Raw genomic sequence first — 27,997 nt, 5'->3', positions numbered from 1 at the left:
ACTACATATCAGCTCGTAACCAAATACTAACCTTATTAGTTAAAAGAGTATTAATCCAGAACTATAAGTAGCAAGTGTTTGAATTCGCAGGACTAAAATATATACAAATTACAAATTATATAGTTCATCACACAGCCAGCATATGTAGAAGGTTTACATTTCATTTTAAAGAACCAGCATAAAATGATATGCATTATCCAATAAGTTCATCTATCCTTGAAGTAAATGAATGCCCCTGCAGTACACAAACAAAGTACCAATTAAATATGAGATCATATGCAATTTGTATGATTCAGATATACAAGATATTATATGCTCTGCACTTTAATAAGTCAATCTATAAAAATATCTAAAAGCAAAAGATACAAAGTGGAGGAATCTACTTTTTTTTTGCATAGAAATAAAAAACCAGACAAATGAGAATTCACTCATTTCTTTATGAGCAATAACGAAGTTGAAGATAGCTTGAGATCACAGCATTGCCTCCCAAACACACTAAAAGAACCACAAATCCAGCTAAATAAATCTTTACGAAAATACATAATGGAGGTTACAATATAACTTTTCTAGAACCTGAGAATGACAATGTACATTCAGATAGCATCCATGTTATGCGCCCGCGATGCAAGGAAATTAAAGTTGCTCCCGTTTTCTTAATTCTATCAAAGATCTTGTGACCAGGGAGAAAAATGAGGGTCGAGGAGATGTAAGAAGAGAAAAAAGAGGAAATGTAAAGTTGGCAATTTCTGTAGTGGACAGAAAGTATAATGAGATGTAGATTGTTGCTGTTGCTTCTTTCAACTTTATATATGATGAAGAATCTACATCTTAATCTTACCCTACTTGGTCCAGCTTCCAGTCAGAATCTGTACTTCAATCTTTAAAAATGACATTTTCAGATGGTTGATCTTGGCCCCAGAAAACCATCACAACAAAGTACAAGGTTGCTTTTGCGGAAATGAAGAGGAAAATGATATTTTTAATACCGATGGACTTGAACCCTTGTGTCCCTAACATATGAATTTTGATTTTGGGAATGTAAGACAGTAGCATGGAAACAAAACTTCATGAATCTGACCATTAAATGGTTCAGCCTTTGGGATGGTTCTTCAGATGCTTTCATTTGTTTCTTTTTCTAACCACTAAATTTATTGTCATCATCAAGACTTCAAATTTCAACTGTCTATTTGATCTCTCTCTCTGAATCACTACCTCCTTTTTTCCCCTATGTCTGTATTTCCTCGATTATTCCAGCTTAGAGCAAGAAACTGTCGTTCGAAATTCACAGCTGAGGTGAAAAGATGCTATTCATAATAATAAATAGGAAAATTGCACAAATGATCCCTAAAGTGTGAGGTTTGTTACAATTACTCCTAAAGTTTTAATTCGATAAATCATCTCCCTTAGATACTGCATAGTAAAAAGTATTTAGAGGTGTAATTGTAACACCTCGTACTTTAAGAATAGGTTGCACAATTTCCCTAATAAAAGCTACACAATAAAAAATGGATTTTGCTAGCTAGCCTGCTGGGTTGGATATATTTATTGGCCTAGTGTTCAACAAATTAAGTTAAAACACCAGAAATATGTTTTAATATCTTTAAATAAAACGGGTTTTGTCATCGTATGATTGTCCTTAATGGCTTATGTTCTTATTAAACTCCCTCCTTTTAAGTCTTGTAGTAGTTATAGTCTTTGATGGATCCAAATTACAACGTCATACATTTTTAACCTTAGAACACCCAGTTGTTAAATCCAAAAAAAGAAAAAGATCTCATTCATCAATGAGGCTGATTTAACAAAGGCCAGCCAGTAACCTTATCCCTTGAACTATTGCCAAAACTAGCCAGCTGCCGATAGTTAATAATATAATATGTATACAAGGTGATCCAACAGATATTGCACAAAGATAAATTCCCTCTTGCAACGTCGGGAAACTATAATTTTCTCGTATCATAATAAATGCTGGAAGTTTTAACATCTCAAATTAATCAGGGTATAATCAAATTAAACAGAAAAAGATACCTTATTTAACATCTCAAATTAATCAAGGTATAATCAAGAGAACCTGAAATTAGGCACAGTATGAATATGGAGAAAGTATACAGCATCTGTTCAAAATTCATGGATATTGAAGATAACAAGAATCCAATCAATTTAAAAAGAAAAACATTAGAAAATTTAAGCCAACAGTGACCTATTCCTACAGATTCTCACCAATGCAAAGACTGAAAACATTACTCTCAACCCCACAATCACAAAGTGCTTATCGAGTTAGGTAAAAAGTCTACTTCACTTGTAACAACAAAACCCAAAATTACTTCTCAAATTTCAATCCTAACAATGGAATTAACGGTAAAATAAATAGCAGAAACCCGAACCTCTTACGAAGAAGACCGACGGCCTTCACACACTGGGCTCTCGTTGAAACTCTTGGAGGGGTACTTCGCAGTGATCAACCCAACCTCGAAAACCAAATCCTCGCCGGTGGACCTAATACCAGTAATCGACCACCACTGGAATAAAGCCCGAACACGAATGCCATCAAGATTGTGGATCCGACCCTTGGCAATCTTACCAGTGACAACCCTAGAAAAGGAAGCCACGTAGTTGTCTGGAGGAAGTGTGAACTTGCAGGAATCACCGAGGTCCAAAGAGAAGTCACCAGAGGTATCGTTAATGGTGTAGGAGGAGACGGCGGAGGGGAGAAGGCCGAAGGGGAATCCGTAATCGGCGAGGCGAGCATGAGCAGAGGAAGGTGGAATGTTTAGGTTTTTGGAGTCAATGGATTGAGTGGAAAGGGAAAGGAGGGCTGAGAAGAGAAAGAGAAGGAAGATAGATTTCATGGTGTGAGCTTCTTCAAGCTCTGAATCAAAATCAAATGTTGTTGTCTGGTTTCAGATTTTGGAAATCAATTTCAGTATGAGATACGTTGTTTGTGTTGTGATGATTTTTGTTTATAGTTATCTGACTAGTCGTTTGTGATGGCTACGTAACTGTCCTCTCTTCCACAAAACGAAACAGTGGGATGAAATACTTTGACCTAGTAAACGACGTCGTGGCCCTGGCTATTTATTTAATTGTTTTTCTCTAAACAGATATTTCTCTCTTTTTCTTAAACAAATTGCAATTTATTTATTTATTGTGAAATGAAAGTCAATGAAATTAAAAGCTCCAAATTACATATTTTGATCACTTTTCAATTCTTTTAAGGGTATTTGAATGCAAGTTTCTCAACCTTTACTTCTTCCACTTTTATTTTTATTTTTATTATAGCCATCAATGCATCAACACAAGATAGAGTGATCACTAAAACCATTCTTATCAACTCCAACAACATGGAATAACACCAAAGTCACAACTCCCACTCTAAAAAACATAAGAAGATGATATAAGGAACGAGTCACTAAATTAAGCATGTTGGATTATATATGAACCCTCTAACATTTCAAGTCACCTCACCCTTCAAACGGGAAGAAGGAAAAAGAGAGAGAATGGAGAGACTTAGCAACTCCATCACCATCATATTTCAAACGGTAACTCATTACCAAAAATCCCAGCTGCCTTAGTCCAGAAGAAGCCTTGCTAAAGATAGCAGTCAAAACTAATGTCCAATGGTTAATAACTAAGGTGTTTTCTCATTGATTTAACGGATAGTAATTAGAAGTGAAGGGATGAAAGCTCTTTGCAGTGGAATATTTTACAAAGACCTTACGTCAATTTAATTGAAAACTTAAAATATCGTATATTGACAATAATTACATGAACAATTTTCTAATTGAGGCTAAACATACTTTAAAATTATAGATTAGAGAAAAAAAAAACTAACGTAGTTTGACACCGCTGAATCTACTAAAACTTCAAATTGGAGACACCACCGGTCAAAGACGATTCTATTCTCTAGGATAAAATTGATTTGTGGAAACCAAATAGAATGAAAAAATCTTTTGAAAGAATTCGCAAATAGAAAAAGGCGCAAATCACTCCAACAAAAGTCACTTTTAATAACATGAAAGCATATCATTTTATTAAAATCGCTATAAAAAGAATAGAAAAAAGGCGTAAGGATGACAAAAAAAAAGAGGGGGGAGTGGAATTTTTGGTCTGGCACCTTATCATATATTTATTGAATAACAATTATTCATCCATTTAAATCCCCCTCTCTCACGCATTAAAACCCTTTCCCTCGCTTGCCATTAAACATATCAGACCCTTCTTCAACTTCATCACTCTCTCTTTCATTTCAAAACCCTTCTTTTCTTTTTCCATTTTCCATGGTTGATTCCCTTATCATATATTTATTGAATAACAAGTTTTGGTTTTTTGGAGATCGTCGGTCAATTCCTTCTTCATTTTGGCGATTTTATCTTCCTCATTTCCAGCGATGTCGGTTAGTACTTCCTCAATTTTCCTCTTTTTTCATTGTGTTTGAAGAAGATTGGGATTGTGGGTCTAGCAAATTGGTTAGGAAAAATTTTCATCGGGTTAGAGATTTGGATCGGTATTCTGTAGTTTTTCATTGGGTTATGGGGCAGTGTGCGCGAAGAGACGCCATTTTTCCCATCATGTTTGTTTCATACAAAACCATTTTTAGCAATATTAAAATGCTTAATAAACAATGTTTGACCACTTGCTTTGTCCAGGACAATATCAATGTATAGTGTGTGCTCTTTAATGATAAGAATGCCCCATGATGGTCTTTGATGGAGGCCCTATCTGCCAGTCTCAAATTATTTTGTTACTAATTTATTTCTGCCTTTATGTGTGTGTATAATTTATTTTCTTGCTTTTTTTGTCTCATGGCATGAAAGGCTTGTCAAACTTTCTTTGAAGATTGGTAGAAAGAGAAAAGTATTCTTTAAATGTTGATTTTTAACCCCCACAACATTTGTTGATGTGCTTCTACCGTTTATTCAGATGGCTATATTTTGCATTTCCTTCAATTCATGGCTAGAACAACCTCACCCAAAAACCAAACTAAAATAAAAGAAAATAAAGCTGATTATCACCGACTATTGAATTTGAAACCATTATTAAGTGTTCTTGCAGTACTCTTTGAGGATACTTTCCTACAAGTATACATGAAAGTGCCCCTTCAATTAAACATTGGCAGAAGCTTTTTCACTAGTTTCATATTTAGTTTGTTTCCCTCAAATAGTCTGACTCCCTCCAACATTTTATTATGTCATATTTTTTATATATGAAAGGAAGCCTAAATTTATCATGCTTAATGCCTATTAAGATAATCATCTGCAAAATGCCGCATTCTGAACTTTGTAGATTTCTAGATTTATATGTTCATTATGTCCTGCAGACTGTCGAATTATTCCTTCAAGAATCTAACAGTTTTGCTGTTAATATACCTAAACTGAAACTTATAAATTGAAGAATAAAGAACTTGTGGGAATATTTTCTGTATGTATTCACTGCTATTTTGAGAGACCTTTTGGTCTATATTTATACAGCAGATACCCTGTGTAATTAGGGTAAAATAATGAGAAGAAGATGTAAAACAGAAAGACACATGTCACATTTTTACAGGTACATAATCTGCCACAAATAACAGAAATATAACAAATAGAGGAATCAAAATAATTTCAGAGTGGTGGTCATCTTGCTAGCATACCAAATTACTTTGTACACACTGCACTATTATTTTCACTACTGTCTTGGATGTTGCTTTCTTCCTTGACATATAAGACAATTTTGTGATGATGTATTCTAGATTGCTCTTGAGGGTGGCCACCAAGAGGTCTTCCAGATTCTTCTTAACTCTGGTATGTGGATTTGCTGTCTCTTTTCTTTCCTTCCAATGCCTACTAATTCTAAACTAGAGTAATTCTTGTTGTACATCTTGTGCTCTATGTAACTGCACGTTGTTTAAACATTTCATATTAAATCAAAATGAGACTCATAATAATGTATTTATCAATTTTGTTGCACCAACTAATTCTGACAAGAGTTTTTTATAATGTTTTGGATCTTGGACAATCTAACCTCTTCTTTGTAATTCTGATTATATTGGACTTGTATTAATATAATTAGATTATTCTTAAGAGATATTATTCTTAGGAGATATTATTCTGGAGATATTATTCTGGAGATATTATTTGATATTATTTCCTTAAGTGTATTTCTCTATGGTTATATATAGGCTTGTATCTCTATTAAGTAATTAATGAAATATAGATTGATTCCATAAAATCAACATGGTATCAGAGCTATAGGATTTTAAGTCTCCTTGTATTCTAGCCGTCACATCCCTGCACGTCTGCCTCCGTTGATTCGTCGACGGAGGCAGAGCCATACCCATCAGTAATCAATACACATCATGTCTCCAAGTAATTCGCTCTGCCTCCTAGATCAAAATCCTCGTCTCTGATTCTGCCGCCGCCGCCACTACTCCTTCTGCCATCACTGCTCCTTCCGCCATCACTGCTCCTTCCATCCACACAGTTCGTCGCACTCTCGACCCATATCCGCTCTCCATTCGTCCTCACTTAGATCTACTTGTGCGCACATTGCAAGCACCGATTTGTTCGTGCATCTCTGTTCGTGTCTTCGACTTCCAGATCCGTGTTTTATTTCATCTTTCGCCTTCGAATCATACTGTTCAAGATCAGACCGACCTGCCGCCGCCGCCCTTTACTCGTACCAGACAATCTCTTTAGATTGAAGACTCCCGATCCTGAAGAGGGTGAATCTTTGTTCAGATCCATGATCCACCGCTCCGCTCCACTCACAGCCGACGACGCACAGGTTCGGCTTTGTCCGCTCTCCATTTGTGAAGCTCGCCGTCATGAAACGCATCTTCTCTTTTTGCGAAGAACGCCACAAAGCTCTCTATCTACTCAACCTCTCAGCTCTCTTCAGTTTTCGTTCTGTTCACCCAGATTTCCTGTTCAGTTTGATTCTGACTTGCTTTAGTTTAGTTCGTTCAGTTCCATTCTGATGACGAAACGCTCCTGCCCAATTCAGACCACGTTTTCATCCTGATTTGTTCTACTTTGCTTCAGTTTTGCTCTTTCATTTTGCCCCCGGAGTTCTTGTTTCGTTCTTCCTAGGTTCTGTTATAGATCTCTATACGAGGATCTATGTTTCTATCCCAGAAGTTCTTCGTTTCGCTCTTCGTGGGTTTGTTTTAGCCTAGAAGTTCTTTGTGTGTTTGTTCTTCGGGTTTTTTATTCTATTCTAGATATATTGTTTCTTTTCTTAGTTCTTAGCAAACTCAAGTTTGTGATTTCAACCTTGAGTTTGAGGGAGGGTATTAATATAATTAGATTATTCTTAGGAGATATTATTCTTAGGAGATATTATTCTTAGGAGATATTATTCTGGAGATATTATTCTGGAGATATTATTTGATATTATTTCCTTAAGTGTATTTCTCTATGGTTATATATAGGCTTGTATCTCTATTAAGTAATTAATGAAATATAGATTGATTCCATAAAATCAACAGGATTTATTATAATTTTGCTTCAATGTGAAAAAGGGATTCAAGCCGAGTTGGTTCTTGAGACCATTGCTAGGAAAGAAAGCAAGAATGGTGTATGTGTAATGGGGATTATTTGAACATATTTTTTCTCACTAATTGACAAAAACCAATTTAGGTCATCCAACTCCAACGCCATTCAGCTTGGGTATTGTAGTTATTCTGATTTTTGCATAAACACGTCTTTTTCGTGAGAATATATAATGCTTGTGAGTTTTCCTAAAGGTGCTTGTTTTGTATTGTTTCTTTTAGGTGAAATACGATGGTGTTTTTTGTTGTTTAGGATACTAGTCTAGTCATTCATGGATCAGATTGTCTATTGCTTGTTCTGAATCCTGACTTGACGCAATGATTTTGTTTTTGTTTATCATTTATATGATTTGTCATTGAAGGGCTTGATGGTGAACACTAATAGAATCTTGAACTCATGGATATAGTTGAAATCTCTCTAAAGAAAAATCCAATGCTAGAGAATAGAGCTTCGATTAAATCCATCATGATGAAGGAAAAGAATTATACGAAAGTTTTGTTGGAACATACTTAATTTTGATGATTATATCAAACATTTTGAATGAATATAATGCTAATTTTTTTTGTATGTTAGAAATAAACATGTTCATTATAATTATTATTGTAGATTTTATTGAAATGTGAATTCCATCTCTTTGCCTAGGAAAATGACTTGTATACATATGTATATGGTTATAATTTGATTTTAAAATATTGTTTGCAAGACAAATTGTAAAATAAAAAAGTTAAAACACTAAAATCTATCCCGATGAATAATGCTAACAAAAATAAGAGACTTTTAATAACGTATCTAAAATAGCTATAGAACCTCTTTTATAACATTTTTTATTGCCATTGAGGGTCGAAGGTCGCTGCTCTTTATTATAGTGAGAGATTCACTCTTTCACTATTGTGTACACAGTGATCTTCAACAATAATTGAATACATATGATTTCAGAGTGGCCGACAGGACAAGACCCCTGTTTGGCTTTTCTGAAAATCTTATCTCTTGAAAAGTAAAGATATGCTTTAAAAAGAAGGTAAATACACAACGAAATGAAGCGGTAAGATAGATGGGATATGTCTGTCATTCATCCTTATCTTCAAGTAGAAACTTGTTGGGGAAGTTGATGACGTCACCCGATCGTCTTCTGCTTGGCTCGACGCGGATTAAGATCCATAAGATTGATATCTTTCATTAAGGATTATTTAGCTCCCTACTGCGATCTTACTTCGGCCTCCCGCCTCGCTGCCACTAGGAGCAGGTCCCCTCCCCATTCTCAGATATCTATCTTATGTATCCTTCTGGAAATAATCCCAATCAAAGTTAATCCATAACGTGTGCTACGTTGGCGTCGTCCGCTTTCTATGTTGCCTGAGGTTGGCTAATCCTCTTGCAGAAGTGAATCATCTCCATTATCTTCTTCTCTTTCAAACTCTTTCTTGAGGACAGTTACAATAGCAGACTGTAAAAGCAATGATAAGATCGGAATACAATGATCTTTTCTAAATAAATTTAGAATTTTTTTTAAACAAATTAATTTACAATTAATTACAATTAATACTTTTGACTAAATTTAAAAACTCTTGAAAGAAGGACCTCAATCTTGGACTTTAGTATGGTTGTGTGTTCAAAAATGGGTCGTTGATGTCGAGGCCTTCGTATGGGTCATAATCGAGGTTGTCGACATTATTAACAGAGGCTAGAGAAGCGTCCTCTAGTAAATCGTCGTGGTCGTCTGAGAGGTCTACGACGATGTTGTTGACGATGGAATTGAATTCCTGTTGAGTACTTATGCCACCAAGAGTTGTCATGACAACATTTTTGGTGAGGAGGAAGGCTTCATCCTCTTGCCTAGTCATATCTTGCAGATGGACGTTGGCTTTAAACCAGTCCTTTATTTTGCTTACTTCTAGATGGGAATAGCTGAATTTTTCCCACCACTTAATCCTGAGTGATTTGCTCAATGCTTTAAAATTCCCAGATAGTTCTATCTTTAGCTGCACAATTTGAATGGAAACTAAGGCAACTTGATGTTAAAAATGCCTTTATACATGGAAAACTCTATGAAGAAGTCTATATGCAACAACCACAAGGTTTTGTTGACAGAACAAGACCAAACCTAGTGTGCAAGCTCCAAAAATCGTTATATGGCCTCAAAGAAGTTCATCGAGCTTGGTTTGAATGCTTCACAACCCACCTATTAACACTTGGTTTTAATGCTTCAAAAGTTGATAATTCATTGTTTGTTCAAAAATTTAGAAAATCTACCACTTATCTCCAACTTTATGTAGATGACATCATAATAATAGGCAACGATTAGCCATACATTGATGTGTTAATAAATCAGCTGCAGCAGCAGTTTGATATGACTAACTTAGGAATGTTGAAATATTTTCTAGTGCTCAAAATCCTGAGGAACTCATTTGATATCTTTATCACACAAAGAAAATATGCTAAGGATGTATAAAAAAGGGTCGGAATGAATGGATGCAAACCATGTAATACTCCAATTCCTATACATTTCTTTAATGACAAACCAGACAATCCATGTTCAAATGAAAATGCAACAACTTACAGAACCATCTTTGGAGCCCTCCAATGGAGGAGGTGAATTCATCAACAAAAATCTATCATCCTTCCTCACCACAAATGGCATATCCCACCAAAAATCATGTTCCTGTACTCCTCAACAAAATGATGCAATAAAAAGAAAACACCGCCATATAATAGAAGTAGTCATCTCCCTAATACCTATGCCTCCTTCCCAACAAAATTCTTGTCCTTTGCCTTTGCCATAGTTGTATACCTCATAAATAGACTCCCATCTCAAAACCTTCAAAATAAGACTCCCTTTGAATGCCTATTCAATCAACCCTTTGACTATAAACCTCTAAAAAAAATTTGTTATGTCTGCTACCGTTTACTAAAGCAATACAATTCTCATAAACTCCAACCAAAAAACTCTCAATGCATCTTTCTTGGTTATCCTCTAGATTACAAAGGTTACTTGTGTTACAACATGACCATTGGAAAATTTTTCATATCTAGACATGTTATCTTTGATGAGTTTTTTCTTTCCCTTCTCAATAACCCTATAAAACAACACCACAAAAGGTAACCATACAAAATTCCATCAAATACCTTTATCTTTGTTTCTAAAAGACCTCGCACCTATTCCTAGTGTGAGTAATGAAAGTGATGTGTCATCTATGCCAACAATCATATTTCTTCACAAACATATGAGTCCTATCTAAACAATGAACTGGATACTGAAACTGAAATGGGCATAAATGTATCATTGGGAACAAATCTAAATGTCCATCCAATGCAAACCAGAAGCAAATCTAGTATATCAAAGAAGAAATTTTTTGTTGCATCAACACATCTTTCCAAAAATTATGTTGATGAAATTGAAAGAAGAATATGATGCTCTACTGAAACAAGGAACATGGAAACTCACTAGACTAAACAAAAAGAAACTTTGATGGATCCATTGCTAGACATAAAGAAAGGTTAGTTTCCAAGGGATACCACCAACAAGAGGGAATAGATTTTGAAGAGACATTTCGCCCAGTTGTAAAAAAGCCTACTGTCCAGATAGTTCTATCTTTAGCTGCACAATTTGAATGGAAACTAAGGCAACTTGATGTTAAAAATGCCTTTGTACATGGAAAACTCTATGAAGAAGTCTATATGCAACAACCACAAGGTTTTGTTGACAGAACAAGACCAAACCTAGTGTGCAAGCTCCAAAAATCGTTATATGGCCTCAAAGAAGTTCATCGAGCTTGGTTTAAATGCTTCACAACCCACCTATTAACACTTGGGTTTAATGCTTCAAAAGTTGATAATTCATTGTTTGTTCAAAAATTTAGAAAATCTACTACTTATCTCCAACTTTATGTAGATGACATCATAATAATAGGCAACGATTAGCCATACATTGATGTGTTAATAAATCAGCTGCAGCAGCAGTTTGATATGACTAACTTAGGAATGTTGAAATATTTTCTAGTGCTCAAAATCCTGAGGAACTCATTTGATATCTTTATCACACAAAGAAAATATGCTAAGGATGTATAAAAAAGGGTCGGAATGAATGGATGCAAACCATGTAATACTCCAATTCCTATACATTTCTTTAATGACAAACCAGACAATCCATGTTCAAATGAAAATGCAACAACTTACAGAACCATCTTTGGAGCCCTCCAATATCTCACCTTCTCAGTAAGCAAACTGTCACAGTTCATGCACTCACCTACCTATTGCCATCTTACAACAGCCAAAAGAGTACTAAGATACATTAGTGGAACCACTTCACAAGGCATACTCTTCAAGAAATCCACAAATTCATTCAAAGTAAATGCATTCTCAAATTCAGATTGGACAAGAAATAATTTTAATAAAAGATCAACCATGAGATTCATCATCTACCTAGGAGATAATCCAATATCATGGCTACCAAAAAGTAGTCCACTGTATCTCAAAGTTAAATAGAAGCTTAGTATAGAGCCCTTGCAACAACAACTTCTTAAGTTTTTTTAGATTTGACAACTCCTTCGAGACTTACATATATTTAGAAAAGAACCTCCTTTTTTATGGTGTAACAAAGAGTTTGCCATCCAACTTGCTCATAACCCTGTCTTTCATGGTCGAGCCAAACACATGGAAGTAGACTTTCACTTTATAAGGGAAAAAGTTGTCCAAAATTACATTACACTATTGTACATTCCCTCAACAAAACAACCTGCTTATATATTCACAAAACCTCTCACCACCGATCGCTTTAACACTCTTTGATCCAAATTTATGCCTTAAGTCTAAAGTGCATCAATTTGAGGGAGGATATTATCATGTATAAACTCTGTTTTAGAATTAGTTATTATTTGTTGTGTTTTCTATTTTCCAAAAATGTACAGCGAAAAAGTATTATAAATACTTCTCGTTGGGATTTATGTCCTAAAACTCGTAGATTGTAAATATAATTCATTGATCGTTATTAATAAAGTGTTGTTATTATAATTTCAATAAGTGTTATTGATTATTAGTTTTTTCTTAATAACCTAAATCCAATATACATGAATCAATGCCGAGATCAGCTTAAAGAGCTTGTAGTATAGGGATAAGTTCGGATACCTTATCCTGGTAACACTATAGATACGGTTCACTTTGTACTTGATACAAACGCAATGATCTAACGTGTTCGTGCAGTTGACATGCGAGTAAGGGGTACTATACAATGAGTTAGTATAAGACTGGACCACGAAATAGTAACCATTAGATGTAACTCCGTTAACTAGTTGGAATTCTATTTCATTAGGATGACTTAGGTAACTTAGTCTTAATCCTGAGTGTATTATGAACTCATGTTCGCGAAGGATTGTCCTTTGATTTGTACGAGTGAGAGTGGCAAGATTGTCAACTCAATATGCTTACATTTTGGGGACAAAATCGAGTGGAGAGCTGAAAACATAATCACTCCTTCCCAACTTTAGGGTAAGTAAATGAGTGGTCGTCTGAGAGGTCTACGACGACGTTGTTGACGATGGAATTGAATTCCTGTTGAGTACTTGTGCCAGCAAGAGTTGTCATGACTGCATTTTTGGTGAGGAGGAAGGCTTCATCCTCTTGCCTAGTCATATCTTGCAGATGGACGTTGGCTTTAAACCAGTCCTTTATTTTGCTTACTTCTAGATGGGAATAGCTGAATTTTTCCCACCACTTGATCCGTGATTTGCTCAATGCTTTAAAATTCCCAGAGGGTCCAAGTTGGAAATTCCAGCAAAAGATCCAGGGTATTTGAAAATACAAAGCAAACCTAAACGTCTTTGAGAGAGGAGACGAGTAGATACTTTGTTGGAAGAGATGGTATGAACGTTGAACTTCTACTGGGAAAATTTCCTCAAAGAGTCCAAAATACATCCACCAGTTTTGAAACCATTGGGGAAAGTGCATTTTGTAAGCTTGCTTACAAAACGTCACAAACCATGAATGGTTGTAGGCTTGTAACCAAAATATGATGTACCATGCCTTTGTATAGTCACGGTAATTGTATGATGGTGGTTTGAAGGGTTGTGAAAATCTCTTTCCCACGAACATCCCCTGTTTCCAATAGGATGGAGTGAGTACTTGAAAAATTCTTAGCTTTGAGTAAATGATCTTTGAGGGATCATTTTTATCAGGGACATGTGTGATTTCAGCTGACTTAGAATCAACTAAGATGAACTCATAGAATGTCCTAGTCTTTGAGAGGTCCTCCGGAAGAAAGTTGAATCCATGAGGAAATACTTGTTTGCAAACTTCGGGGACTGAAGGTCCATCGAATTCTGGTTCTATGGTTAGGTCTACCATTGTTGTTTTTTGAAATAACCAGTAATTGGAGGTCTTGGTTGGAAGACCTTTGGCCGTACAATCTGGGAATACGATGATGGATTCCGAGGAACTGCAGACCTTGAGGAGGATGCGGCCGGTGATGCGGCACGCTTGTTTAGAGTTGTCGACCTAGAGGGTCGCAACAACATGCTTGACGGTATGAGGGGGAAGACTCGAAGTGTCTGTTTGGATTTTCAATGCTCTGTTAGCAGAGCCTTGACGACGCCTGGATACTTGCTCAAATTGCAAGTCAATGGCGTAGCTTTCTGCACTCATCGGCGACGGTGCGGATGATTGAGCTGTGGATTTTCCCTTAGGAGAAGTAGTTCTCGAAGAGGAAGCTACTGTTTGTGGTTGTCTTCTTGGACTATTATTTTGATTGTTTTGCGGCTGTTGCCGCTGGTTGGGTGGCCGTTGCCGGCCGGAAGGTGGTTCCATGAGAGAAGGAATTCAGGGCTGAGGAAGAGTTCTTCAAGAGATGCTCTCTTGAGAGGTAGTCAGCAAGTGAATTCTCACTGCCTTTTATAGGCTCAATTATGAAATCAAAGCAAGATAAGATTGCGTGCCATCTTGCGAAGATTTGCTTCGAGATAAGATTCTTTACATCCTTTTCAAATATGTATTTACTTGCTTTTGAATCTGTTCGAACAAGGAATTCCTTGTTAATTAGATCTCCTTGAAATTTCTGGACGGAAAGTACTATTGCTAGTATTTCCATTTTTACTGTTGAATAGTTCTTTGTTGCATTGTTCCAGATTCCTGAATGATAACGGGCAATGAAGATTTTTCCGTTAAGTTCCTATTTGAGGATGCCTCCGTAACTAATATTTGATCCATCTGTATCAATAATGAGTTTGGCTTGTTCATCTACAAGAGATAAGCATGGGATGCTTTTGGCCAGGGATTTGATTGATTGGACTGCTCGAGTATGCTCGCCCGTCCATGGTTTTGGATTCCTTTTCAGTCTGTCATATAAAGGTAGACAAATTGAGCGAAGATCGCGAATAAAATCTCCGATGTAATTAATACAGCCAAGAAACCTCTGTAGCTGAGTCTTGTCTTGTATTATGTCTGGAAATTTATCTGCAAAATCTAGAGACCTTTGAATTGGTTTGATGATTCCTTGATTAATTTCATAACCAAGAAATCTAATCTTTACTTGAAATAATTTGATCTTTGGTTGAGAAACCACAAGACCATTTGTTTTAATCACATTTAGAAACACCCGAAGATGTTTAAAATGTTGATCAACAGTGTTTGAGAATACCAAGATATCATCAATGTATACTATTGTGAAATCTTGATACGGGTTGAAGATATCGTTCATTATCTTCTGAAATTCGGACGGAGCATTATTCAATCCGAATGGCATGACATTCCATTGGAATTTTCCGAATGGAACATTGAAAGCCGTCTTGTAACATTCAGTTGAGTGTATCTGGATTTGCCAAAATCCAAATTTCATATCAAATTTTGAGAAGAATTTTGCTAGAGTAATTCTTTTTAGCAAATCTTGCCAATTACGAATTGGATACCAAATCCATTTGAGAACTTTGTTGAGAGGCTTGTAATTAATGACAAGCCTTGGTACACCACGCTCTTTTTCGACCTGGCTATTGACATAAAAGGTCGAACACGACCATGGGCTTTTTGATGGGCTTATAAGGCCCTTCTTGAGTAGATCCTATATCTCGTTTGTACAGACTTTGACTAAATCTCTGTTCATTTGAATAGGTCGGGCTTTTGTGGGAATTTGTGATTCCTTGAACCCTTCTTTATATGGTAGAGTTACCATATGTTTTTTTCTATCCCAAAAGGCATTTGGGAGATTTGAACAGACTTCCTTTTCAAGGCGTTGCTGGAAGTTCTGAATTTTCTGTTGGATTAATGGCTTACTTATTGCTGAAGCCACTTTACAACCCTTGATATCGTCTTGAAGAAACTCTATTTGTTTCTCCTTTTTGGCGATTCTGTTGATGAATTGACGAATTTCTTCCTCAATATTCGAGATGTACCTGGGAGTTACTGGTTGAGTAAACTCAAAAGTAATTTCTTTGTCGAATTTCTTCGACATTATACCCTCTTTAGTGACATAAAAAGGATATATTTGAGTTAGGAACGATGTTCCTAGAATGATACCTTCATTAAGGTTTTTGACCGGAATGAAAGTATTAACCAGGCACACATTGTCTTTACAAATGTGCACTTTGGATAATTTGAACTCAATATTGAGAGGATTTCCTCCTGCTCCAGTTAAGGATTCTTTCGTCTTTTCGAAATATTTCGAAGGGACGAGGCCTTCTTGAATAACATTCTGATCAGCCCCGGAGTCAAAGAGGGTTAATGTTTCTAGTTGAAAGTCTTTAACTTTAAAGACTATCTTTGATATCCACTTCTGATTGTGAACTTTGCTTATACTATTGATAAAGTTTGGTTCTTCTATCAATAGTGTCATTTCCTCGGTTTTTCATTCAAAATTGTTTATTGAAGTTTCCAGATATTCTTCCCTGATTGGAGATTCTTGGAATGCTTGGAAAGCATTTTCAAGATAGGTGAGTCGTTGCTTGTTATTAGCAACTTCTTTTTTGAGAATCTTTACTTCATGGTGAAGATCATTAACTTGAATGGGCATTTTTGTTTCGCCCTTTATTCGGTTCAATATGTTCTGATATGAGTACATTATCGGACTATGAACCGTCTGTCGAGGCGTTTGCTCTTCTATACTTTGCCTCAATTTGAGTAGACAGGTTCTTTTTGCCGTTTCATCTGGTATTTGTTCGATGAGATCAAAAAGAGTTTCTTGATCTTTAGTGATGACATTGATGTGGCCAGCACACTGTCCGGTGCAGGGAATAGCCCCTTCGTCATCACTTGAATCACTTTGAGAGAAGAATTCTTCTTTAGAGGACGATCCTTCTTCTTGTAAAACGTTGATGAAATCTTCCTCTAATGAAGATTCTGTTTGAGAGGAGTCGTCATCATCCGACCTTATAGCATAGAGGAGGGATTGCTTCGTTTCTTCGTCTATTTTGAGGGCATTGATTCTGTCTCTTAGAGGACAACGATTAGCATAATGACCACTTTGATTGCATTTATAGCAAATCGTTTTTGTTTTTGAAGAGTAATACTTCTTGCTTTTACCCTTCTGGTAATTATGCTTCCTTCTTCGAGGAGGCTCATGATCTTTAGATTTCTTTTTTCTAAAGATAATGTTTCGAGAAGGATAATTCTTCTTTTTCTTCTTTTCCTTCTCCTCCTTTGGTCTGTTAGACAGACCATATTGTTTGTAGAAGGTGCCCAATTCCTTCCGGTAGTCAGAATCTTTATTACCTTCGTTGTGTGTTTATTCTCTGTCCAGAGATTAACACATATCATTTGAACTGTGGATGAAATATCCCCGTAAGTTAGATTTGCCCAATTAATTTGTTGATTGACAAAATTTGCTGTCATAGTTTGATAAAACTTTTGAGAAATATAATATGGTAATCCTTCAACGAATTTTTGTTTCTAGATATTAGCACCGCATGTTGTTATGGTATACATACGTGCCATGAAGGTGTCTTTATACCATTTGTATCTGCTCATCTTATGACATTTTAGTCCAAGAAGAGCTTCTGTTGCTAGATTGAAATGAATCTGGGTACTTCCAATGAAATGTTTAGTCATTGTGTAGAGTAATTGATTCATCATATCTGGTTCTTCGGTTTGTACTGGAACTGAAGAGCCTTTAGTTTTTACAACCGTTTTTGTTGTAGTCAAAGATCCTTTGTCGATCTTGCTCAGTAAGCTGATTATGCCACCAGCTTCTTAGGTTCCCATTGAAGCCTAATATGAGTATTTAAGCCGTTTCGTAGATTGATTTTCTGGCGCTAAAGGCAGAGGCTGCCAATAACATTTCTTGAAAAGTATTCATCATCTGTGTTTCTGAATATCCGTCGATATTCCAAGTGATGAGTGATTGACCATCATAAGTTGGGCAGGAGCGTTTCGTCATCAGAATGGAACTGAACGAACTAAACTAAAGCAAGTCAGAATCAAATTAAACGGGAAATCAGGGGCGAACAGAACGGAAACTGAACTGAATGGAGTAGAGAGGCTTAGCGGATCTGAACAAAAACAGAATGGAGGCGTCGTTGGATCTGGGCTTCGATCTACACTTCAAAGGCAGACATGAAGAATGGGTCTGAACGAAATCAGACAGGTCTGGAACAGATTGGAGGCGAACGCGAGGATTTGAGGACATTGGGTTTCATGAGTTTTGTCGAGACAACATAAGAAGATGGAGCAAGGACAACGAAACGCAGCGGCGAGCGGAGCTTCTTGGACGACGGAGAAAATCGAAACTCTTCGGCTGGGCGTTCGGCTTCAACTGGCAGAGGTTCAATCGGCTGCTTGGCTAACAGAAAAACAAGAGGTCGGACGAAGAACTATGAAGGAGATGGCCGCCGCGGACGCTAGTGAAAAACAAATGGGGTTTCTGGGGTTTGGATAGTGGCAGATTTGAACAGCAATGAGTGGCAAAGGGAAGGTGCAACGACAATGGCAGATTTGCAGATCTAAGGGGTGGCTTCGGCTAATGGGAGATGATTCTGCCTCCGTTGATGGCTAATGAGAGATGATTCTGCCTCCGTTGATGAATGATCAACGGAGGCAGAGATCAAACGGGATGTGGAGGCTAGAATTCAATAAGGCGAAAACCCTAGAGCTCTGATACCATGTTGATTTTATGGAATCAATCTATATTTCATTTATTATTTAGTAGAGATACAAGCCTATATATAACCATAGAGAAATACACTTAAGGAAATAATATCAAATAATATCTCTAGAATTATATCTCCTAAGAATAATCTAATTATATTAATAGTCTTCATGTTTGGTTTATTTTTCAATTATAAATTCTTCAGAATTTAGAAGGACGTGCAGTTCAGAGAAACATATTGGTTAGGATCTCGTTCACATTGAGGTGTGAAAAGCATTGCATTCGCTTGGAAGGCCATTTAGGGCATAAATTACAAGATCTTCATCTTCAACAATAGTTGCTGCATTTGCTAACCTGTCTTTCAGTCCTTTGATTTTCTTGATGTACAAATCAATCAACTCATTTTGTTTCTTTAAGATTTGTTGTAGATCTGACTTTATGTTGACTACATTTGTCCTGGTATTTGAAGAATAAGGCTTTTCAAGTGTTTTCCATACCTGACTCGAAGGTTTTCATCCAGCTACATATGCTAGTGCTTCAACAGATATGGTAGGGTTGATGAGGGACACTAACACTTGGTCCTTTGCTTGCCAGTCTTTGAACAAAGGGTTACTGATTTCGGTTATTGAAGATGAAGTAGTCTGAGTAGTTGCTAAGGAACTTGCAGTTATGGGGCTAAAAAATGTCTTTGGATGGGTAGGAATGGATTCGTCAATGAAGCCGTCTTTGTCTTCTCCTATGTGTTGCAACCGAGAGGATTCATCTTCATCTTCTCCTAAGAATTGCAACTGAGAAGATTCATCGTCATCTTCTCCTAAGAGTCGCAACCGAGAAGATTCACCTTCATCTTCTTTCAGGTGTCGCAACCAAAGAAGATTCATCTTTATCTTCTTCCAGGTGCTGCAACCAAAGAGGATTCATCTTCATCTTCTTTCATATGACGTAGCCGGAAGGATTCACCTTCATCTTCTTCTAGGTGCTACAACCGAGAGGATTCATCTTCATCTTCTCCTAAGAATTGCAACTAAGAAGATTCATCTTCATCTTCTCCTAAGAGTCGCAACCGAGAAGATTCACCTTCATCTTCTTTCAGGTGTCGCAACCAAAGAAGATTCATCTTCATCTTCTTTTAGGAGTTGCAACCAAAGAGGATTCATCTTCATCTTCTTTCATATGTCGTAGCCGGAAGGATTCACCTTCATCTTCTTCTAGGTGCTACAATCAAAGAGGATTCATCTTCATCTTCTCTTATATGTCATAGTTGAGAAGATTCATCTTCATCTTCTCCCAGGTGCTGCAATCGAAAATGATTCATCTTCTCTCATATGTCATAGTCGAGAGGATTCATCTTCATCTTCTCCCATATGTCATAGCCGAGAGGATTTATCTTCATCTTCTCCCAGGTGCTGCAATTGAATAGGATTCATCTTCATCTCCTCTCATATGTCATAGTCGAGAGGATTCATCTCCTTCCATATGTCATAGCCGAGAGAATTCATCTTCATCTTCTCTCATATGTCATAGCTGAGAGGATTCATCTTCATCTTCTTCCAAGTGCTGCAACTGAAGAGAATTCATGTGCTCCGCTTCCTCAAATCAAGCGTAAGCATTCAACCAACTTGAAGAACATCACGTGGTCCGCTTCTCCAAATCAAGCGTAGACGTTCAACAAACTTCAAGAACATCACGTGCTCCGCTTCCTCCAAATCAAGCGTAGACATACAGTTGAGAGAGAATCAGAGGATCAAATTCTAGAGATTGAACCGCATCGCATCAAATCAACAAAAATACAACATCAACCCAAGTTCAAGTCCACGAATTAAATTTCTCCGGAAATCTCGTGCGAACAAATTGGCACGCCCAGTGGGACCATCTCTACCTCTCATCTCTCTCTCATCATCTAGATCTACAAGCAAATCAATGGCATCAAAGAAAGCTGCATCCAAATCTTCAGCTGCAAGCGACACCTACACGGGACCTATCACCCGTAGTCGTTCCAAGGGGATCATCCAAGGGCAAGACCAAGGTTCCGCCATCGCGCAGAGCATCCTGAAGCAATTGATGGAATCTCCTAAAGCTGGAATTGTCATCAAGGAAAATCCTCTATATAATGATTATGATTCTGCCTCTAGCAGGTCACTGAAAGAAGCACACCCAGATGTGATGTCCGTCATGATGGCTGATGTAGCAGTCGAGACTGCCATGGCGGAGATGGAGAGAAAAATTAATCTCCTGATGAAGGTTGTTGATGAACGAGACCACGAAATTGCAGCTTTAAAGGAGCAGATGCAGACTCGTGAAACTGCTGAATCGAGTCAAACTCCTGTCGTTAAAGTTGATGACAAAGGGAAGAACGTGGTACAAGAAAATCAGCCACAACAACAATCAACTTCTGTGGCTTCTCTCTCGGTTCAACAATTACAAGATATGATCACAAGCTCCATCAGAGCACAATATGGAGGCCCATCTCAGACTTCTTTCATGTACTCTAAACCATACACCAAAAGAATCGACAACTTGAGAATGCCGCTTGGATATCAGCCTCCAAAATTCCAGCAGTTTGACGGAAAGGGCAATCCAAAACAGCACGTTGCTCACTTCGTCGAAACATGTGAGAATGCAGGATCAAGAGGAGATCAACTAGTCAGACAATTTGTTCGAAGCTTGAAAGGAAATGCTTTTGAATGGTATACTGATCTGGAGCCAGAAAGCATTGAGAGTTGGGAACAACTAGAAAAGGAGTTTCTCAATCGCTTCTACAGCACCAGGCGTACTGTAAGCATGATGGAGCTTACAAATACGAAACAAAGAAAGGGAGAACCAGTCATCGACTACATCAATAGATGGAGAGCTCTAAGTCTTGACTGTAAAGATCGGCTCACCGAACTGTCGGCTGTAGAAATGTGCACCCAAGGCATGCACTGGGGACTCCTCTACATTTTGCAGGGAATAAAGCCCCGCACATTTGAAGAACTGGCAACTCGAGCTCATGATATGGAGTTGAGCATCGCCAGTAGAGGAACTAAAGATTTTCTTGTTCCTGAAGTAAAGAAAGATAAGAAAGAGATGAAAGGTGCTGAAAAGATAGTGAAAAGCACCGCGAAAGAATCTATGGTCGTAAACACAACCCCGCTGAAATTCTCCAAAGGAAAGGAAGCGAGGGTTGAAAAGAAGGATGATGGAAGCGAAAGGCGACGTCTGACTTTAAAAGAAAGGCAGGAAAAAGTTTACCCATTTCCTGATTCAGATATCGCTGACATGCTAGAGCAACTACTAGAGAAGCAGCTGATCCAGCTGCCAGAATGTAAACGACCTGAGCAAGCAGGAAAGGTAGATGATCCCAATTACTGCAAGTATCATCGGGTCATCAGTCATCCAGTAGAGAAATGCTTCGTGCTGAAGGAGCTAATTCTAAGGTTGGCTCGTGAGAAAAGGATTGAGCTAGATTTGGAGGAAGTAGCTCAAACAAACCACGCTGAAGTGACGATAATGTCTGAGGCTTCTTCGTCGAGATTGATTTTTGAGCAAAGGAAAAGCTTGGTCCAGTTCGGGACCTTTGAGCCTATAGTTGTCCAATTCTTTCAGGAAATCTCATACGAGGATCCTCAAGGAGAGAAAAGACCAATCGAAGAAGACGATGAAGGGTGGATAGTGGTGACCCACCGAAAGAAAAGACAGTCGATCCCGACCCAAAGAGAGTCTCGCTCTTACCAAAACTATAGAAGAGGAAATAAGACTCAAAAGAATAAGAAAAAGAAGAAGACTCATAAGCTTAAGCTCGTACATAATGAAGACATGAATTTCTCTCGACCTCAACGCTTAGTGACCTTGGCAGACTTCCTTCCAAAAAGCTTCCTTTGTGATCATCAGGATGAAGACCCAGAAGTCGTTGCGTGTCATGCTATCAACACAACGGAGGAAGAAATAATCCCTCCAAGATCACTAGAAGGAGAGGGAGTATCAAAAGACCTTTCAAGGTTTAATGTAGAGGATCTATTATCACTTCCTCAAGAGACCAAAACCATCCTTATTGATGCATTGCTAAATTCAAGAGCATCAAGTTCGAGTACTCCGACTATGACATATGAGAGTGGTTCTTATTGTATGTCTATAGACTTCTCAGATGAGGATTTGTTGTTGGGATCTAAACTTCATAATAGACCTTTGTATGTTTCTGGATACGTTCGAGAACAGAGAGTCGATCGAATCCTCATTGATAATGGCTCAGCTGTCAACATAATGCCAAAGTCGACTATGTGGCAATTAGGCATCTTGATGGACGAGCTCTCAAATAGCAAGCTAGTAATTCAAGGTTTTAACCAAGGTAGCCAAAGAGCAATAGGCATGATACGGTTAGAACTCATAATTGGCGACCTAAAGGCCAGTGCATTGTTTCATGTCATAGACTCAAGGACTACTTACAAGTTGTTACTAGGGCGTCCTTGGATTCATGGAAACGGAGTAGTAACTTCAACACTGCATCAGTGCTTCAAATTTTATCAGGACGGTGTAAAGAAGGTTGAAGCCGACTCTAATCCATTCTCAGAAGCTGAGTCTCACTTCGCAGATGCAAAGTTTTATTCAAAGAATAATAATATTTTAGAAGTTTTGCCTGCAGAAACCCCTCTTACAAAAGGAGAAGATAATTCACAACTGAAATCACTCGCAACCACAGAACCACATGAAAGTGCGAGAACCTTTAACTCTGGAAAGGGTGAAGCATACACTCGCAGCACAAAGGGTATGATCTTGAAGAATGAAAATGCTGCAAACACACCAGTTTTGCGTTATGTCCCTCTGTCAAGGCGCAAGAAAGGCGAATCACCATTCATGGAGTCTCCAAAAGGTTTGAAAGTTGGGGACATCGAAATCATAAAAGAAAGCTTCACTACACCACTAACTAAGATAGCGAAGCAGGAGGTAAAGGTAGATCTGGTGGAAGCAAACTTGCCCCAAAGGCGAACGAAAGACGGATTCGACCCCAAGGCTTACAAATTGATGGCGAAAGCAGGTTATGACTTCACAGCTCACACCGAGTTTAAAAGCTTGGAAATTCATGACCGACCTGAGCTCTCCTCAACTCAAAAGAAGCTTCTACGGGAAGGACATTCTATACCCGTGTCGAGAAAAGGACTCGGATACAAGTCGCCAGAACCGATCCGTATAACTAAAAAGGGGAAGGAAAAAGTGGTTGACATCAATCATATAACTATAGAGGAGGATGACAATACTGACGTAAAAGAAGGTGATAATCAGAGAATCTCAGTATTTGATCGAATTAGACCATCTGTTGCACGTCCCGTAGTATTTGAAAGGCTAAGCATGACAGAGGCAGAAAGAGAAAGGCTCCAGTCAGTACCAAACCTTGAGAGACATTCGGTCTTTCGAAGGCTAACTACGACTCCCATAAAGGAAGAAAGCACATGCCATGCCTTGACAACTACAAGACCATCAGCCTTTGAAAGGCTAGGTGTGTCTAAAAAGAAAAATGTACAAGCACCCCGTGCTCCGATTTTTAATCATCTCGGGGATAAAGGATCACACGACAACATTGATTCCAACATAGATACAAAGAAGAAGGAACCAATGTCTCGTGTGAAAGTTTGGCGTCGAATTAAGCATACAGATGTCGATAATTATCGTAGTAAGAAGTTTCCTTGCGAGACAAAGGAAAATGGAGAAATTCATAGCAACGTTCCTTCTCGCATGAAAAGAAAAACTTTTGTTACTCTCAATACAAGTCAAGGTTCGTTAAAGGTAAAAAGACATGATGTTATACTAACGAATCCTGAAAAAGAAGGGTCGGAACAAGGGGAATGTGAAACTTCATGTCATCACATCACCATTATTGAGGAATCAGAGACTGGAACTCATGAAGAAGACGCAGAAAATGCCCCACAAAGTTTAGAGGATGGTGGCCAATCTACTGTAGACGAGCTAAAAGAGGTGAACCTTGGTACAATAGAGGAACCACGTCCGACTTTCATTAGTGCGTCCCTCTCTAACGAAGAGGTGGATAAATATATGAGTTTGCTCACCGAATACAGGGACATCTTTGCGTGGTCGTACAAGGAGATGCCAGGACTTGACCCAAAAGTAGCAGTCCATCATCTTGCAATTAAACCTGGATATCGACCGATTAAACAAGCACAACGACGTTTTCGACCGGAGCTTATCCCTCAAATCGAGGTGGAAGTCAACAAGTTGATCGAAGCAGGATTCATTCGCGAGGTCAAATATCCAACGTGGATAGCAAACATTGTCCCTGTTAGAAAAAAAAATGGACAACTTCGCGTTTGTGTAGACTTTCGCGATCTGAATAATGCATGCCCTAAAGATGATTTTCCCTTGCCCATCACCGAAATCATGGTTGATGCAACTACTGGACACGAGGCGTTGTCGTTTATGGATGGGTCGTCTGGATATAATCAAATACGGATGGCCCTCTCAGATGAAGAAATGACAGCTTTCAGAACTCCAAAGGGAATATACTGTTACAAGGTGATGCCCTTTGGATTGAAAAATGCCGGCGCTACTTATCAACGTGCCATGCAGAAAGTGTTTGATGATATGTTGCACAGGTATGTTGAATGTTATGTTGATGATCTTGTAGTCAAAACAAAGAGACGACAAGACCATTTGAAGGATCTAAAAGTCGTGTTTGATCGCTTGCGAAAATATCAGCTAAGGATGAACCCTCTCAAGTGTGCGTTTGGTGTAACTTCAGGAAAATTTCTTGGCTTCATTGTAAGGCATCGAGGGATCGAAATAGACCAGTCCAAGATTGATGCCATTCAGAAGATGTCAAGACCTAAAAGTTTGCATGACCTAAGAAGTCTCCAAGGACGATTGGCTTACATCCGAAGGTTCATCTCTAACTTGGCCGGTCGGTGTCAACCTTTTCAAAAGTTGATGAGAAAAGGAGAAAATTTTGTGTGGGATGAAGCTTGTCAGAACGCTTTTGATAGCATAAAGAAATACTTGCTTACTCCCCCAGTGCTGGGAGCTCCAGTACCTGACAAACCACTAATATTGTACATTGCTGCACAAGAAAGGTCCTTAGGAGCATTACTGGCACAAGAAGAGGTAAAGGGAAAGGAGCGTTCTCTCTACTATCTAAGCAGAACATTAATTGGGGCTGAAGTTAACTATTCTCCTATCGAAAAGATGTGTCTTGCACTTTTCTTTGCCATTGATAAGTTGAGGCATTATATGCAGGCCTTCACGGTTCATCTAGTGGCAAAAGCAGACCCTATAAAGTATGTTCTATCCAGGCCAATCATCGCTGGACGCTTAGCCAAATGGGCGGTTCTACTCCAACAATATGACATTGTCTATATTCCCCAAAAGGCGATAAAAGGACAAGCGCTAGCAGACTTTTTAGCAGACCACCCAATTCCTTCGGATTGGAAGTTATGTGATGACCTACCAGACGATGAGGTTTTCTTCACAGAAGTTATGGAACCTTGGACTATGTACTTCGATGGTGCAGCTCGAAGAAGTGGTGCGGGGGCAGGCATTGTCCTCATTTCTCCTGAGAAGCATATGTTGCCTTATAGCTTTGCACTTTCCGAATTGTGTTCAAACAATGTGGCTGAATATCAGGCTTTGATAATTGGCCTTCAAATAGCATTAGAAATCGGAGTGTCATTCATAGAGGTCTATGGTGATTCAAAATTGATAATCAATCAACTCTCGCTTCAATATGACGTGAAACATGAAGACTTGAAGCCATATTTTGCTTATGCTCGACAATTGATGGAAAAGTTTGATAATGTGATGTTAGAACATGTCCCTAGAGTAGAAAATAAGAGAGCGGATGCATTGGCAAATTTAGCCACGGCCTTGACCATGCCAGATGATGTAACTCTGAACATACCACTTTGTCAACGATGGATTATACCCCCAGTTAGGCCTGAATGTCAGGAAGTGAACATGGCAACATCCTATTTGATTGATGAAGAAGATTGGCGTCAACCCATCATAGAGTATCTTGAACATGGAAAGCTTCCAAAGGATTCTCGTCATAAAATTGAGATACGAAGAAGGGCAGCACACTTCATTTATTACAAGGGAACTTTATATCGCCGTTCTCTTGAAGGGCTCTTCCTTCGATGTCTCGGAAAGGAAGATTCGGTAAAAGCTCTAAAGGAAGTACATGCAGGTGTTTGTGGAGCACATCAATCGGGACCAAAGCTTCAATTCCAGCTAAGAAGAATGGGCTACTACTGGCCTAAGATGATCCAAGATTCAATAGACTATGTGAAGAAGTGTGAGCCTTGTCAATACCATGCAAACTTCATACACCAACCTCCAGAACCTCTTCATCCAACTGTGGCTTCTTGGCCTTTTGAGGCTTGGGGACTCGATCTGGTTGGCCCCATTACACCAAAATCATCAGCAGGACATTCTTATATCCTAGCAGCAACAGACTATTTTTCAAGGTGGGCTGAGGCCATTTCATTGAGAGAAGCCAAGAAGGAGAACGTGGCAGACTTTATTCGAACACACATCATCTATCGATACGGTATTCCACATCGAATCGTGACGGATAATGGAAAGCAATTCTCCAATAGTATGATGGACAAGTTATGTGAAAAATTCAAATTCAAGCAATATAAGTCATCCATGTACAACGCAGCTGCGAATGGACTAGCAGAAGCATTCAACAAAACATTGTGTAATCTTTTAAAGAAAATTGTCTCCAAGTCAAAGAGGGATTGGCAAGAAAAGATCGGCGAGGCATTATGGGCTTATCGGACGACTCATCGCACCCCTACAGGGGTTACACCATATTCGCTTGTTTACGGTGTGGAGGCTGTCCTTCCTCTCGAAAGGGAAATTCCGTCACTAAGAATGGCAGTACAAGAGGGATTGACTACCGAAGATAATGTGAAGTTACGTCTTCAAGAATTAGAAGCACTTGACGAAAAGCGATTAGAGGCTCAGCAAGCATTGGAATGTTATCAAGCGAGAATGTCCAAAGCTTTTGATAAACACGTTAAACCTCGCTCCTTTCAAGTCGGTGATCTAGTACTTGCCGTAAGGAGACCGATCATCACAACAAGGCATACAGGAAATAAGTTCACACCTAAATGGGATGGACCCTACATTCTTAAAGAAGTTTATACAAATGGCGCATACAAGATCGTTGATCAAGACGGACTACAAATTGGCCCAATCAATGGTAAATTTCTTTAAAAATTTTATGCTTAATTTTGTTAAAAAAAAAAAAAAAGCAAAAAAAATTGAACTACGTTATGACTTGATCCCTATATTATAAAGGGTACGTAGGCAGCTTAAGGAAAACCTTAAGCCCAGTCCAGCAAAAAAAAAGTTGAACTACGTTATGACTTGATCCCTATATTATAAAGGGTACGTAGGCAGCTTAAGGAAAACCTTAAGCCCAGTC

General features: G+C 38.2%; 1 protein-coding gene and 1 long non-coding RNA gene across 3 annotated transcripts in view; one reads left to right on the top strand and one right to left on the bottom strand.

Annotated features, from left to right (window-relative positions):
* Nucleotides 1–8: 8 nt before the first annotated feature.
* LOC101218800 lies at nucleotides 9–2,991 on the bottom strand. Of its 2 annotated transcripts, XM_031880260.1 has the most exons (3): nucleotides 2,382–2,991; nucleotides 2,026–2,068; nucleotides 9–235 (listed from the first exon to the last, which is right to left on the bottom strand). In XM_031880260.1, the coding sequence occupies exon 1, from the start codon at nucleotides 2,844–2,846 to the stop codon at nucleotides 2,385–2,387; it is 462 nt and encodes a 153-aa protein (XP_031736120.1). In that variant the 5' UTR covers nucleotides 2,847–2,991; the 3' UTR covers nucleotides 9–235; nucleotides 2,026–2,068; nucleotides 2,382–2,384. The 2 variants fall into 2 exon arrangements, with proteins under 2 accessions (XP_031736120.1, XP_004148715.1); XM_004148667.3 differs by lacking the exon at nucleotides 2,026–2,068 and having other exon boundaries at nucleotides 2,382–2,970.
* Nucleotides 2,992–4,080: 1,089 nt separating this feature from the next.
* Nucleotides 4,081–27,997, top strand: part of LOC105435746 — a 34,772-nt gene continuing 10,855 nt past the window's right edge. Inside the window, exons 1-2 of the long non-coding RNA XR_969691.2 lie at nucleotides 4,081–4,390; nucleotides 5,726–5,777. This is a non-coding gene — a long non-coding RNA (uncharacterized LOC105435746). The remainder of the gene's footprint in view (nucleotides 4,391–5,725; nucleotides 5,778–27,997) is intronic.

Source organism: Cucumis sativus, chromosome 1, assembly GCF_000004075.3.
Source record: "Cucumis sativus cultivar 9930 chromosome 1, Cucumber_9930_V3, whole genome shotgun sequence".
Lineage (NCBI taxonomy): Eukaryota > Viridiplantae > Streptophyta > Magnoliopsida > Cucurbitales > Cucurbitaceae > Cucumis > Cucumis sativus.
This window is presented reverse-complemented; position numbering and strand designations above follow the sequence as displayed.